Source organism: Mesoplodon densirostris, chromosome 5 (genome assembly GCF_025265405.1).
Source record: "Mesoplodon densirostris isolate mMesDen1 chromosome 5, mMesDen1 primary haplotype, whole genome shotgun sequence".
Lineage (NCBI taxonomy): Eukaryota > Metazoa > Chordata > Mammalia > Artiodactyla > Ziphiidae > Mesoplodon > Mesoplodon densirostris.
In genome coordinates, this window is record NC_082665.1 from 68,941,395 (window position 1) to 68,958,703 (window position 17,309).

Consider the following 17,309-nt stretch of genomic DNA (forward strand, 5'->3'; position numbering starts at 1 on the left):
AAGCAATTTTTAAAAATCCACGACTTCACAGACGAAACCTAAAAAGAGTCCAAAAAGAAAACTACTAGGGAGTATAGACCGCTGAAAATGCAATGAAACATTACTATGCCATGACTACCAAAATAAACCAAAATAAATGATGCTAGCCTGGAGTACATTATTGGAATGTATAGTTTCAGGACAAGGAAGGCAATCTCCCACCACACCTTAGAGTAATAAGAATGCATCTAGAGTACTGTATTCTAATTATCACATTTTAAGAGGAATGGCTGGCAAACTAGAATACATGCAGGCAAGTAGCACAGTGTTGAAAGGCCTTGGAAAACCACATTATCTGAGAAACCCATCTCAGCATGCTGAAAAGAGATAAGACATTTTTAGAAGGGTGGGGAAGGTAATATGATAATGGCCTTCAGCTATTTTTAACAGGTTGTCATCCAAAAAGCAATTATTTTTTGCTCTGGTGGTAGGTTTTCTTTCCAGTTAACCTCAAGGGATATATTAATTTATCACTAATGACTCCAAACAACCGTAACTTACTATGGGGGGGAGGGGGTGGTCAACTGTTTTAATGCTGATATACTATCAACATTTTAATATGGCTCAGAGTTCCAGAGTTCTCACTTGCCCAGATAACAAGAAGTATCATATCCCATTCTACCCTAATTATACACACACACACACACCAAAAAGGTAGTTATCCTGTCCACCAATAAATCCATACTTAAATTTCAGCGATACACTGCTAACATTAGAATCAACAATCACTACTCTTCCAAGTAATATTTTAAGTTTTTCTTAAAAAAGAGTGGATTTTCTCAATTTGAATTAACATGAAATATTGCTCTGTTCTTATCACTTTAAGATCTTTTATAAGATACCTCAGAAATGAAAATAATGCTGCCTTCTGGTCCTGGTAAGATCACACAAATAAAAAAGGAAATTCAAATATTAGCCATGGCTCATAATATACATATGTCTGTATGTGTCCTTTTATTCTGTTGATAGAGATACTCCAAAGCAAGTTATCTGTAGTGTGAAAAATAGATTATGGAAAGTAATACTTTGTAAATAAATTAAAAATATACTTAACATATTCAGAACTCACCTTTTGAAAGCAGTTTTCTGAATTTCTGCGTTGCTGAAAGCTGTTGTTCTGGGCTATTGGAAAATATCATTTCAATCATGTCAGAAGTAATAACACCACCCTGGAATCACAAACAAAAAAGAAATATAATAAAATTTTAACTTAAGTTCAAAGGAAAACAAAGATAGTACAAATTGTGGCCAAGTTACTGAGTTAATTATGTCTACAAGAGTTACACAACGGTAGGATAATCTTTGCATATATAAATGTATGAGATGATTAATAATGTGATGAAGCCAAAACTCTTTGTCTGTCATTAGAAAGCTCACAACCGTGAGAAAGTAATGTTAGTAAACACTAAGACAAGGCGTTTATTATTCTTCCTCTCCTGCTCATCACATGGCTGGCTGTTCCTTGTCATTCAGATTAAATGTTAAATTATAAAAGAAAGCTTTTCCCGACCTTCAAATCTAAAACAGCTACTCGATCTCTGTGATCACATCACTCTTATTTTAATCCTATACCCAGGCCTTTTCAGTTATCAGTTATTCTTCTTAGTTATCTGTTTATTGCTTAAGTTCCCCCAGTGTACTGTAACCTCCATGAAAGCCAAACACCCTATCTTACCACTATATCCCTGATGGGTGGCATACTATAGATGCTCAAAAAATATTTACTGAATGAGTATAGAGTAGTCTTATATAAATCACAGATTCTAGCCACTGTCAAATTCAACAGCTGACTCTTAAGTTTATTTAAAATTTCTATTTTCTTGCTTTATTAAAACTTTTCAGTTTCCCACTAGTTTCTTGCTTTACTAGCGCTTTCCCATTTCCCACTACAAGCCATCCTCAGCATTAGTGGTTAAACTTTCTTCTCAGGATCATTTGTCACAATGAAATAAAGTTCTTATCATTTCATGAAGGGTAACAGTCAACAAGATAAACTGTGAAGAAAGCTGCACTGAGTTGTACATGCAACATGGTTGGTAAGCAATACCTAACACTTAAGAACAACCCATGGGGAGAACGAAGCATTCTGCTCTTACAAGTCAGAAAAGTAACTACTTTGAAACTTATAAGTCTGATTCCTGAATAAACAAAAGTACCTGTATGATTTTGCTATGATTATGTTTCCACATATATCTTTGTTTTCTTCCCTCTCTTATCCCCTTATCATATAACATAAGATGTATTGACTTTACATTCATAGTATTTAAATATTGTTAACTTCACATCAGAGTATTTAAGTTACAGGATATCCAAGAGAGAAGTAAATATCACCCAAGGACTTTTCCCCTACTGGGGAAAAGGTTAGTGCATTTTCAGCTGCATGCAGGATAGCTATATCATGTTACAAGGAGGTATGACCTTGTCATTGTCTTTATCTGAGACTCAGTATGGTTTAAGAAGTTGGGTATGGATGCCACAATGACATCCTGGGACTGTAGACTGGGACAGTTAATTTTATGTGTCAACTTGGTTAGGTTATGGTACCCAGTTGTTTGGACAAACACCAATCTAGATGTCACTGTGAAAGTATTTTAGGTGTGATTAACATTTAAATCAGTACACCTGAGTGAAGCACATTATCCTCCAAAATGTGGGTAGGCCTCATTCAATCAGTTGAAGAGCAAAGACTGAAGTTTCTTGAAGAAGGAAATCAGCCTCAAAACTACAATATCGGGACTTCCCTGATGGTCCAATGGTTAAGAATCCGCCTTCCAATGCAGGGAATGCAGATTCAATCCCTGATCAGGGAACTAAGATCCCAAATCCTGTGGGGCAACTAAGCCCGCACGCTACAGCCAAGAAGAACCTGAGTGCCACAACGAAGACCCAGCGTGGCAAAAAAAAAAAAAAACCCTATAATATCAACTCTTACCTCAATTTCCAACCTACTGGCTTACCCTACAGATTTCAGACTTAACAGCTCCAACAATTGCATGAGCCAATTCCTTAAAATCAAACAATCGGTGGATCAATCTCTCTCTCTCTTCCTCTCCCCCACCCCTAAATTGGTTCTGTTTCCTCTGTAGAACCCTGACTAATACAGTCCACAAAATACTTCATAATCATTTAACGTCCACTTTAAAAAAAAAGAGAGAACTCTTCAACTTCCTGAAGAGCCTAGAAGAGTTCACCACAAAATAATAGTGTTGGCAATAACGTCTACATAGATTCCAAAGCAATTTAAACTGCTCTAATTCCAAAAGAAAGCTGGTCCATAAAAACTGGATATCTATGAAGTAAAAAAAGAGAAAAAAATCTATAAAATACTGTGAATATGCTACTATTTGCCAAAAAAAAAGAGAGGGGTTTTTCTCAAAAGGAATAATAAGAATCTACTAACAGTGGTTGCCAGTGGGGAAAGAAATTGGGTGACTAAGGCAGAAGGAGAAGATTTTTCTTTTTTTGAAAACCATGTATATATATGATCTATTAAAACATATACAATTGATCAAAATAAACTGGAAATCTAGACAGGTGTGATCCAAATAAATAAAGCATAATTTTTATCTGTTTATGCAACCTCAAGAAAGTTACAAAATGGGTTACAATAGAAAATTCCAATAGTTGTGATGTGGAATCAATTTTTAAAATCATATGAATATGTCCAATTTTGTACTTGGAATGAGTAACAAATTGGGATTTCCTTTAAAGTATCGGTTATTATCAACTTTTAAGGAATAATTTTATAATTATCCTTTTAAGTTTTAATAGCTGAATTGATCTCACAATTAGTTAATTCTGTTTAACTGCATGTTATTCAAAATATAATAAACATTTTATGAACCATGAGTTTACAGATATAGTTTCCTTTTAAAAATGAAATGTCAAGTACTTTTTGTAGCCATCTAACCTTTTTTTGGTTTGGCTGCAACACACAACTTGCAGGCTCTCAGTTCCCCAACCAGGGATTGAACATGGGCCACTGCAGTAAAAGCCCAGAATCCTCATCACTAGGCCACCAGGGAACTCCCCTAACCTTTTTTTTATTAAACTCCAAAAAAGATCTAACCTCATATCTTCATCAGAAAAAGAGTAAAAAGAGGTTCTTTCATTATCCCACTTACTGGTGCCATCTCCATGTTATTAATCTGAGCCTCATGGAAGCCTCCATCTGACATAACTTCTTCTTCTGTTTCTTCTTCTGCTGTAGCAACATTTCTTCGCTTGAATAACTGAAAAATAAAAGTCTGTTACTAAAATAATTCTAACACAAGGTAGTTCAACATCCAAACACTAGGTACCCCACTTTTAAAAGGCAGTAAGGATGGAGCTTTTTGAAAATCATTTTTAAAATTCTAACATTTGTGCCACCTTCAACCTTTCCTGATGAGGAACTATTTCAGAATTCTCCAGTCTTATGATCTAATGCAATTAAGTATCACAACATACTATCACCAACCCTTGATGAGGTAAAACTTACTAAGAGAGGCCTGACACTACATGACATATTAAAAAAACACATAAGGTTGAAAAAGGAGCTGGGGCATGCTTGGTCATTTCCCTCTTCACTATTGAAGTAGGTGATAGGACAGTCTTACCAATACATCAGGGGAAATAGGATAAAAATATTGTTAGAATGACTTAATACCTCTCTCATAACCCATCAAGGCTTCCTGACCTTCCCAACCTGTCCAGCAACAAATGATGACAAATGACCTCTGCTTGAACACTACTTTTAAAGCACCCATTAACTTGTGCAGGCAAAGGAGAATAGTTCTCGCTAATGGCAACTCACTAAGATGCCTTCCGCTACATCCTAGGCAGTAAGTACACTTATTCATTAAGCCATGACAGAGTAATAATAACTTATCCTCTCACCCTATATGACTAAAAAAAGCAGACAAAATCCCTAAAATAATAGGTTTCAGACATCGGACAACAGACAACAGAGGCAGTGATCCTTCAGAAGAAAAGAAACAAGGTTAGTCCTACAATTGCCTCAGGTTGCCTGGATGGAGTTTCTAGCCTGCAGCACAGGTAGGGTGAACCTAAACAGGGTCTAGAGGCCCCCTCAAGTGAGGAGACAGCATTCAGAACTGATGAGGCCAAGACACCTAGAATCTACAAGGCAGAGTACTGAAGACAAGTGATCAACACAGAACTCCAAAAATCTGTGAAAGGTTCCCCTTAAGTCTTTACTGGCTTAGTACTCACAAGCGCAGGTGTGTGATGAAAAAGGTTCAAAGGTGGAAAAGAAACCACCTTCAAGGAGCATGCAGAACAATTTTGAAGGTCACACAGGTCAAGCAATCATTCATGTTTCACCTAGCTGTTAATAGAAAAGACCTCCCAATATATGGGGCACTAAGGAGAATACTCAGAAGGGTATTGACTCAGTAGTGAGATAAACTAGTCCCAGATTAAAGACTGTTCTGGTCCAGCCCAATGAAACATAAAAGCAAACTGGTTTCAAGTAACTTAACTACATCCAATGATAAATTCAGAATTACACATATTAAAAGAATACAAAAAACTCCCACAAAGGAGGTAAAATTCACAATGCTCAGCATTCAATCAATAACTAATAAGCATGCAAAAGAAGTACGAAAAGACCACCCACAAGGAAAAGAAAAAGCAATCATATCAATCAAAATCACCTATAAATGGAAAAAATGGAAGAATTGGACAAGGAATTAAAATAGTTGTTATAAATATATTCCATGTATTCAAAAGTAGAAGAAAGTATAACCATGAGAAGGAGAGACAGGAACACATGAAAAAAAAAAGGCAAATCAAACACCTAGATATAAAAAATACAATTTTTCAAATGAAAAGTATGCTGGAGATGATTAAGGTCAGATTAGATATTGTAGAAGAAAAGATTAGTGAATTTAAGGACATCACAAAATAAAAGGGATGGACAAAAGGCTGAGAAAATATGTACAAAACATAAGTCAGCTGTGGGACATCAAGTGGCCTACTACACACATGCATTGGAGCCCCAAGGATGGGGGTAGGGAAATATATTTGGAAAATTAATGGTCAAAACTTTTCCAAATCTGTGAAAAATACAAACCACAAATCCAAAATCTCAGAGAACTCCAGGAAGAAATATGAAGAAAACATGATAGGCCATTATATCAATGTTTAAAATCAGGGATAAAAAGATAAAAGATAAAGCAGCCAAAGGGAAAGAGACATCTTACATGCATGCAGGGAAACAAAAGGTAAGACTGACAGCAGACTTGCTGCTGGAAACAAAGCAAACCAGAGAGTGTGGATCAAACACAGTTAAAGCATCGCAAGCGACCGCTGGGATAGCCACTACAGAAGTTCCTCAAAAAACGAAAAAAGAATGAAATTCTGCCATTTGCAACAATGTGGATGGACCTAGAGAGTACTATGCTTAGTGAAATAAGTCAGACAGAAAAAGACAACAACAGATACTCTGTGTTATCACTTACATGTGAAATCTAAAACATAAAACAAACAAATGTAGATAACAAAGGAGAAACAGACTCACAGATATAGAGAACAAACTAGTGTTTATCAATAGGCAGATGGAAGGGGAGAGGGACGAGATAGGGGTATGGGATTAAGAGACACAAACTATCAATAGTATGTATAAATAAATAAGCAACAAGGATATATTGTACAGTACAGGGAAACATAGCCATCATTTTATAATAACTTTAAATGGAGTATAATCTATAAAAACATTGAATCACTATGTTGTACACCTGAAACTAATATAATATTGTAAATCAACCATAGTACAATTATAAAAAAAGAAATCAAAAAAAAAGGGGAGAGAAACTGTTAAAAATGGAGGTAAAATACTTTTTTCAGTAATGCAAAAGCTGAAAGAATTCATCACCAACAGACCAGCTCTGTGAGGAAATGTTAAAGGATGTTCTTCAGACATAAGGAAAATGATACCAGATGAAATAAAGATCTAAAAAAAGAATGACAAACACACAGGAATTCCCTGGCAGACCAGCGGTTGGGACTCTGTGTTTTCACTGCTGAGGGCATGGGTTCAATCCCTGGTTGGGGAACTAAGATCCCAAAAGCCGCAAGGCACAGCCAAAAAATAAAGTTTAAAAGAAAGAAAAAAAAAAGGAATGACAAACACCAGAAATCATTAAAAGGTAGCGAAATTGGACTTCCCTGGTGGCACAGTGGTTAAGAATCCACCCGTCAACGCAGGGGACACGGGTTCGAGCCCTGGTCCGGGAAGATCCCACATACCGTGGAGCAACTAAGCCCATGCGCCACAACTACTGAGCCTGCACTCTAGAGCCCACGAGCCACAACTACTGAGCCTGCGCACCTAGAGCCTGTGCTTCTCAACAAGAGAAGCCACCGCAGTGAGAAGCCTGCACATGGCAATGAAGAGCAGTCCCCGTTGGCCGCAACTAGAGAAAGGCCATGCGCGGCAACGAAGACCCAACGCAGCCATACATACATACATACGTATATACATACATACATACATAAATGGTAGTGAAATCTTTTAAAAACTTTTCTCATTAAAAAAATGTTTTTAAAAGATAGTCGACCACTTAACATGAGGATGGTTACATTCAAAAAGACAATAACAAGTGTTGGCATGGATGTGGAGAAACTGGAACCATCATTCATGGCTAGTGGGACTGTAAAACGGTGGCTTTCTAGAAAACAATTCGGCAGTTACTCAAAATATTACACACAGAGTTATCATATAGCCCAGAAACTCCACTCCTAATATATATTTTGGGGGTATATGCCCAAAAGAAATGAAAACATATGTCCACACAAAACTTGTGCACGAATGTTCATAGCAGCATTATTCACAACAGTCAAAAAGTGAAAACAACCCAAATGTCCATCAATTGAACGAATAAACAAAAAGTGGTATATCCACACAATGGAACATTACTTGGTAATAATATTGAATGAAGTACTGACACACGTTACAACATGAATGAACCTTGACAACACTGTGCTATGTGAAAGAAGCCAATCACAAAAGACCATATATTGTATGATTCTATTTATATGAAATGTCCAGAACAGGCAAATCTACTCAGACAGAAAGTAGACTGGGGGGAGGTAGGGAGAGATGGGAAATGGAGAGTGACTGATAACAGGCAGGGATGAAAATGTTCACAAATTGATTGTGATAATGGTTGTACAACTCTGCGAATATACTAAAATCCATTGAACTGTAAACCTTAAATGAGTGAATTACATGGTAGGTGAATTATATCACAATAAAGCTGTCTAAAAAAAATAGACAATTTAAAACAAAAGTAATAACAGACTAGGGGTTTGAGAACACACATGTATAAGTAAAAACCATGAATCATGACATGGTATAAGTTGAAGGCAGACTATAAGTTAAAGATATAAACCCTAAAGCAAGCACAACACACACACACACATATATATCATATCTAATAAACTACATGCAGCCTACATGAAACACAATATGAAGACACAAATATGTTAAAAGTAAAAAGGTAGAAAAAGACTGCTAATGCTAACCAACAATGCTAATTAACAATGTCAGTTAACAGAAAGTTGGGAGTGGCTATATTAATACCAAGGTTTACTATCAGGAGTAAAGAAGATAATTTCATAATGATAAAGGGATCAAGAAGACATAAGAATTCTCAACAGTTATTTACCTATTTAACCAGGAACAGAAGGGACCTCCTTGAATTCAAGGAAAGAAATATATCAAAAACCTAAAGCTAACATCACACTTAATGAAAGATTGATTATTTTTCACCTAAGATTAGGAATGAGACAGGTATGTACACTTTCACCATTTCTATTCAAGGTTTAAGGTGTCAGGAAGCTGTAAGGTGCTAGTCAGTGCAATCAGGCAGGTAAAGAAATAAAAGGCATCCAGATTGGAAAGGAAAAAGTAAAACTGTCTATCTATAGTCAACATGATTATCTATGTAGAAAACCCAACAGAACCTACAAAGAAGCTACTAGAAGTTATACATGAGTTTAGCAAGCTTTAGAACAAAATTGATTATACAAAAATAAACTATTTCTAAACACTGACAATGAACAATTGAAAACTGAAATTAAGATACCATTTACAATAGCATCAAAAACTATGAAATAGGGAAAAATCTGAAAAAAAAATGTGCACCTATACACCAAAAACTACAAATCACTGGCAAATTAAAGACCTAAACAAATGGAGAGATACCATGCTTATAAGTCAGAAGACTCATTTGTTATCAATTCTCTCCAACCTGATCTATAGATCTAACACAATCACAACCAAATTCCCAGTAGGCTTTCATGTACAAATTGGCAAGCTGACTCTTAAAGTTCATGTAAAAATGCAAATGAGCTAGAAGAGGGCTAACACTACCTGATTTTAAGACTCATTAAAAGCTATAGTTTAAAAAAAAAAAGTAAAAAAAAAAAGCTGTAGTAATCAAGACAATGTGATATATAAGAGATAAACAAAGAGACTAATGGAACAGAGTAGAAGTTCAGAAGCAGACCCACAGATACAGTCAATTGAATGTATTGCTAAAAGGTTCCAAGGCAATTCAGTGGGGAAAACAATCTTTTCAATAAATGGCACCTGAACTGGACAGCCATATGCAAAAAAAGGTCCATTTCGCCTAGCCTTACTTTGTACTCAAAAATTAAATGTAAATGATCACAGACTTAAATTTAAGCCAGAACAATAAAACTTCTTAAAGAAAACATGAGAAAATCTTAAGTGACCTTGGATTTGGCAAAGATTTGACATACAAAAGGACAATCTGTAAATGAAAAAAAAAACTGATAAATGGAACGCCACAAAAACTTTTGCTCTTCAAAGATCACTGCTGAAAATGAAAAGGCAAGCCACTGACTGGCAGAAAATATTCGCAAAACATATATCTAACAAAGGACTTGTATCCAGAAGACAAACAACTCAATTTAAAAAGCAAGGAAAATATTTAAACAGAATTCACTAAAGTAGATATACAAATGGCAAATAAGCACATGAAAAGATGCTCCCAACTTCAGTCATTAAGAAAAAGTAAATTAGGGCTTCCCTGGTGGCGCAGTGGTTGAGAGTCCGCCTGCTGATGCAGGCGACACGGGTTCGTGCCCCAGTCCAGGAAGATCCCACATGCCGCGGAGCGGCTGGGCCTGTGAGCCATGGCCGCTGAGCCTACGCATCCAGAGCCTGTGCTCCACAACGGGAGAGGCGACAACAGTGAGAGGCCCGCGTACCGCAAGAAAAGAAAGGAAATGTAACCACAGTATACTATTCAGCTCAGCAGTGAATTCTTACATATTGTAATATAACTCTACACTAGGAAGATACACAGGTAAGGGAAAGAGTGATTTAAGAGCTTAAATCCTCACCTACTATAACAGAACATCAATAGATAATATTTTAAATTGATAAAGACATATAGTAACATACACATATTACTCAGAAATGCAGCAGTATAAACCACGTTGAAAAGCTGAGAGGTTGAAAGTGGTTTACTTTGGAATGAGACCAAGAACACTGCTGGTTTGGTTTCAAGTATTTTAGGACTATTTAATTTTTTCAACTATGTACATGTATTATTCAGAGAAAAATAGGTTGGTTTGTTTTCATCTGCTTCTTTGACCAGTTTTATTAAGAAATAATTGACAAACATCACTATATAAGTTTAAGGTATACAGCATGATGGTGTGATTTACGTATATTGTGAAGTGACTACCACAACAGGTTCAGCTAACATCCATCTTCTCATATAGATACAATAGAAAGAAAGAAAAAAAATTATTCATCTTTCCTATATATCATACACCAGTGTTAGCTACAGTCATGTTGTACATTACCTCCCTCATACTTATTTATCTTATAACTGGAAGTTTGTACCTTTAGACTACCTTCCTCCAACTCTCCCTTCCCCAATCATCCACCTCTGATAACAAGTCTGATCTCTTTTTCTATGAGCTTGGGTATTATTGTTTTTTGTTTTTAGATTCCACATATAAGCATGTGTCTTTCTCTGTCTGGCTTATCTCACTACACATAATGCCTTCAAAGTCCATCCTTGTTGTCTCAAAAAAATAGGTTTTACAAAAAATTTCAAAATTTGTTTGGAAAAACAAAAGACCCCGAATAGCCAAAGCAATCTTGAGAACAAAAAACGGAGCTGGAGGAATCAGGCTCCCTGACTTCAGACTATACTACAAAGCTACAGTAATCAAGACAGTGTGGTACTGGCACAAAAACAGAAAGATAGATCAATGGAACAGGATAGAAAGCCCAGAGATAAACCCACGCCCATATGGTCAACTTATCTTTGATAAAGGAGGCAGGAATGTACAGTGGAGAAAGGACAGCCTCTTCAATAAGTGGCGCTGGGAAAACTCGACAGGGACATGTAAAAGTATGAGATTAGATCATTCCCTAACACCATACACAAAAATAAGCTCAAAATGGATTAAAGACCTAAATGTAAGGCCAGAAACTATCAAACTCTTAGAGGAAAACATAGGCAGAACACTCTATGACATAAATCACAGCAAGATCCTTTTGGACCCACCTCCTAGAGAAATGGAAATAAAAACAAAGATAAACAAAGGGAACCTAATGAAACTTAAAAGCTTTTGCACAGCAAAGGAAACCATAAACAAGACCAAAAGACAACCCTCAGAATGGGAGAAAATATTTGCACATGAAGCAACTGACAAAGGATTAATCTCCAAAATTTATAAACAGCTCATGCAGCTCAATAGCAAAAAAACAAACAACCCAATCCAAAAATGGGCAGAAGACTTAAATAGGCATTTCTCCAAAGAAGATATACAGACTGCCAACAAACACATGAAAGAAATCTCAACATCATTAATCATTAGAGAAATGCAAATCAAAACTACAATGAGATATCATCTCACACCAGTCAGAATGGCCATCATCAAGAAATCTAGAAACAATAAATGCTGGAGAGGGTGTGGAGAAAAGGGAACACTCTTGCACTGCTGGTGGGAATGTGAATTGGTAGAGCCACTATGGAGAACAGTATGGAGGTTCCTTAAAAAACTACAAATAGAACTACCATATGACCCAGCAATCCCACTACTAGGCATATACCCTGAGAAAACCATAATTCAAAAAGAGACATGTACCAAAATGTTCATTGCAGCTCTATTCACAATAGCCCGGAGATGGAAACAACCTAAGTGTCCACCATCAGATGAATGGATAAAGAAGATGTGGCACATATATACAATGGAATATTACTCAGCCATAAAAAGAAATGAAACTGAGCTATTTGTAATGAGGTGGATAGACCTAGAGTCTGTCATACAGAGTGAAGTAAGTCAGAAGGAGAAAGACAAATACCGTATGCTAACACATATATATGGAATTAAAAAAAAATGTCATGAAGAACCTAGGGGTAAAACGGGAATAAAGACACAGACCTACTAGAGAATGGACTTGAGGATATGGGGAGGGGGAAGGGTAAGCTGTGACAAAGCAAAAGAGAGGCATGGACATATATACACTACCAAACGTAAGGTAGATAGATAGTGGGAAGCAGCCGCAGAGCACAGGGAGATCGGCTCGGTGCTTTGTGACCGCCTGGAGGGGTGGGATGGGGAGGGTGGGAGGGAGGGAGATGCATGAGGGAAGGGATGTGGGAACAGATGTATATGTATGACTGATTCACTTTGTTATAAAGCAGAAACTAATAAAAAAATAGGTTTTAAAAAAGACAAAAACGGCCAAAATAATCATGATTTGTATACCATGTACAAACTACATGTTGACTGAAATTGTAAACAAGTTATTCAGTGGGAAAAGTTGGCTGTCCACAAGTTTTATCAACTTGCTTACTTCACAAAATATTTCTTGTAACTAAAAACATCAATCAAGCCTCCATTCTTTATCACTATGGTTTTTACAAACTTTTTAGCATCATTATGTTACCTACACACATTGAGTTAGCAAGAGTCTGCTTAATTCAAAATATTTTAATAGTAAATGCAAATTTCATTTTTTTTTTTTTCTTGCGGTATGTGGGCCTCTCACCGTTGTGGCCTCTCCCTTTGTGGAGCACAGGCTCTGGATGTGCAGGCTCAGCGGCCATGGCCCATGGGCCCAGCCACTCCACAGCATGTGGGATCTTCCTGGACCGGGGCACGAACCCATGTCCCCTGCAACGGCATGAGGACTCTCAACCACTGCACCACCAGGGAAGCCCCAAATTTCATCTTTTTATACATAAAAATTATAAAACTGGCTCAATCAGAATGACATCAACTAGTAAAATTTTTGCCAAAAAATAAATTTTAGTTTGGTCTGCTGGTGTCAAATAAATAAAGGTCATTTATACAGTGCTGCCTAAATAACAAATATTAAGTGCTAGTCTGCTGAAAGGAAAGCACTAAAAGATGCAGTTATCTTTTGTGTACTTGGCAGCATCAATTCCTGTACTACCCTCGAATCTAGCTGCACAGCTGGCCTAAGCCTGTGACTTTTCCAGATAGATGACTAAGCAACTGTGGAAAGATAAACAGTACCTAAATGAATCTGTATATTACTGATGTTTACTATTTTACAAATTAGGTGTGAAACAAGTACTGCTGTGATATTAAGAAGCCTGATTTGCTTTACCAGTTCTCCTTACATAAGATGGCATATATGAAACAACAAGATTTTAAATAGAGCAATATTCCAGAAACTTATCACAGAAACCTATTAAAGCCCTAGCACAGTTTCAGACTCATACAATGAAGATGACAGAACTTCAACTACAAATGTTTTTAGTCAGGTAAGTGGGGCCATACTTGCGACCTGACAGAGCATCTGCCTTCAGTCAACTGAATATGAAAAACTTATTTTTTGTTTATATAAATTTTACAATGAAGTCTAATAACATGAATTCCCTGTCACCAAGAAGAAACAGTATAAAGTAAACACTGTTAATGGCAGACTGTCATTACTACATCTTCAAATGGCTTTATGCCAAATATAATGTATAGGCTAGTGGTTATATTCAGACCTATACTTGTGCTTGTGTGCGTACATACATGTATTCACATTTACATGTAAATATAAATATATAATAATGCTGTTGTAATACCTGAAATTTACCCCCAAAATAGAAGCTAAATAAAAGCTCATGCAAAGAAAAGGTTCCACTTCGAATAAGACAGAGATGAATAAAGATGCAACAAGAAACCAAGAGAAACTCATCCTTTTATGAATAAGTGATTGCTTTCAAAGACAGTAAAGCAGAATGTTAAGAACTCATAACTTAATTTGCTGCACTTAATATAAACTCTATTACAATATTACAAACTCATTGCCCTCCCGCCAATAGTAATAACGATAAAGTGATTCAAACATCTACAGCCCAAACAAATAAAACACTGAGGTTGTAATGCACTCTTGGACTTCAAATACTTGGATTATCTAGTGCAGTGTTACTCAAAAGAACAGTGTATGTTGAATAATTCACCATAACTGTAAACTATTTATAATAAACTGCCTTATTTCTCAGGTATGAAGGATTCTGACTCATTCACTTGCCTTTTATGGAGCTTTCATAGTGTGGGGGTCAAATGGTCCTTCCAAGCTCAAGCCTTAGCAAAAAAAGTCACCTAAGTGTTCTGCCTTTAAATTTTCTTGCCAAAAGGGATGGACCATTAGTCCCAAGCGTTTTTAGAGAAAGGTAACGTGAAGGTGAGTCTCAGATTCCCCTGTAGACATTCTCAGGTTAAAAATGATCAAAAATCCTTGTCCTAAATGTCCTTATGAATAATACAAAATTCAGGGGTGAAAAGACTTATTCCTTGAAATTTTGTTTAAAATACTACCTAATAAAGAAACATAAAGATAGAAAGACACAAAGCCAAGTACAGCAAACTGTTGATAATTACTGAACCCAAAGGGTGGGTTTATGAGGTTCATTATCCATTCTTTATTTTTGTACATGTTTATAACCTTTCAAATTAAAATTCAGAATGAAAAGCAATGTTCTGTTGGTCACTTGAGAATTCATTAATAAACACATAAAATCTTAAAGAAGTTGTAGCTCTAGAAAAATAAAATAGGCCAAAATATTATTATTTTTTATTTTTTTGCGGTACGCGGGCCTCTCACTGTTGTGGCCTCTCCCGTCGCGGAGCACAGGCTCCGGACGCGCAGGCTCAGCGGCCATGGCTCACGGGCCCAGCCGCTCCGCGGCATATGGGATCTTCCCGGACCAGGGCACAAACCCATGTCCCCTGCATCGGCAGGCGGACTCTCACCCACTGCCCCACCAGGGAAGCCCCAAAATATTAAATAGTAGTTGGGAACATGAGAACCTGAGAGATTTCTTCATTCTTGTATCCTGCTTTTCATTACCTCCACTCCCCTACCCCTAAAACATGTTGATTTTATAGTTGGGAGGCGGATATACACCACACAAACATATATATTAAACATTGTTAAAATTAAAATACAGGACAGTGCTGTCAGGATTAAAAAGAAACATTAGGTTCTTTAAGAGAAATTAATTAAAGGTAAAGGACTTACCTGCTCTTCTCTTTTCTGCTTACGTAACTGCAGTCCTTCTTCCTCCCTCCTTCTGCGCATCTCATCAGGATTCAGGGACTTATTTTTGTAACTTTTCAGGCGAAAGTTCTCTTTTCCTGGGGTAGTCATGACTTCTACAAAAATAAGAGGGAGGGAGGGAACAGATGAGCTCAGCTGAATATAAAGAGCTCTGTTACTTCAATAGCTCAATCTTTTTTTTTTTTTTTTTTGCGGTACGCGGGCCTTTCACTGCTGTGGCCTCTCCCGTTGCGGAGCACAGGCTCTGGATGCACAGGCCCAGCGGACATGGCTCACGGACCCAGCCGCTCCATGGCATGTGGGATCTTCCCAGACCGGGGCACGAACCTGTATCCCCTGCATCGGCAGGCAGACTCTCAACCACTGCGCCACCAGGGAAGCCCAATAGCTCAATCTTTTAAACATATACATGCTCAGACCCACCCCACAGGAATGTCAAATGGTTACTTTAGCAGCTTTATTAAAGTGTACAATTCAGTGTCTTTTAGTATATTCACAGTTATGTGCAAATCAACATCACAGTAAATTTTTAAACATTTTCACCACCTCAAAAAGCTATCACTGGGCCTCCCTGGTGGCGCAGTGGTTGAGAGTCCGCCTGCCGATGCAGGGGATACGGGTTCGTGCCCCGGTCTGGGAGGATCCCATATACCGCGGAGCGGCTGGGCCCGTGAGCCATGGCCGCTGGGCCTGCGCGTCCGGAGCCTGTGCTCCGCAACGGGGGAGGCCACGGCAGTGAGAGGCCCGCATACCGAAAAAAAAAAAAAGCTATCACTCCTGTTTGGTATAATTTCATGTGAATAGAATACGTGTGATCTTCTGTGCCTGGCTTCTTCAACTTAGCACAGTATTTTCAAAGTTCACGCATGTTGCAGCATATATTAGTACTTTATTCCTTCTTTTGGCTGAATAATATCATCCCATTGTATGGAGATACTCCATTATATTTATGCATTCATCAAATGATGGACATTTGGGTTCTTTCCACTTCTGGGCTGTTATGACTAGTGCTTCCATAAACACTTGTCGGCAAGTTTTTATGCAGACTTATGTTTTCATTTCTCTTGGGTATGTACCTATACACTCTGTTTAATCATTTCAGGAGCTGCCAGACTATTTTTCCAAAGTGGCTGCACCATTTTACATTCCTATCAGCAGTATACAAGTGTTGCCAGTTTTTCCATATCCTCACCAACACCTGCTATCACAACTTTTTTTAAACTGAAATACAGCTGATTTACAATATTGTATTAGTTTCAGGTGTAGAGCAAAGTATCACAACCTTTTGATTCTAGCCATTCTAGTGGGATAGATGTCTTTTAACATATTTATTTGCCAACTACATATCCTCCATAAAAAATGTCTATTCAGATTTTTTGCCCATTTAAAAATTGTGTTGTCTTTTTACCATTGAGCTGTTAAGAGTTCTTTAGATAGAAGTCCCTGTCAGATACATGATTTGTTAATATTTTCTTCCATTTTATAGGTTGTCTTTTCACTTTCTTGATGGTCAAATCTACTGTTAAAACCCTCTCATGAATTTTGAAGCACCAAAAGTTTTTAATTTTGATGGAATCCAAATTAATCAATTTCTTTTTCTGTTGCTCAGTGCTTTTAGTGCCATACTTAGGGATTCTTAACCCTCAGTTTCCTTCTAAGAGTTCGAGAGTTTTATCTCTTACATCTACGT

The 17,309-nt window shown here is 37.2% G+C and overlaps 1 protein-coding gene across 1 annotated transcript in view; it reads right to left on the bottom strand.

Annotated features, from left to right (window-relative positions):
* KPNA1 (karyopherin subunit alpha 1) overlaps positions 1-17,309 on the bottom strand; it is a 53,396-nt gene that overhangs the window by 28,732 nt on the left and 7,355 nt on the right. Inside the window, exons 2-4 of the mRNA XM_060099007.1 lie at positions 15,581-15,714; positions 4,164-4,271; positions 1,109-1,208 (exon numbers count right to left, since the gene is read on the bottom strand). Coding sequence (XP_059954990.1) covers positions 1,109-1,208; positions 4,164-4,271; positions 15,581-15,709 — 337 coding nt within the window. The 5' untranslated portion in view covers positions 15,710-15,714. The remainder of the gene's footprint in view (positions 1-1,108; positions 1,209-4,163; positions 4,272-15,580; positions 15,715-17,309) is intronic.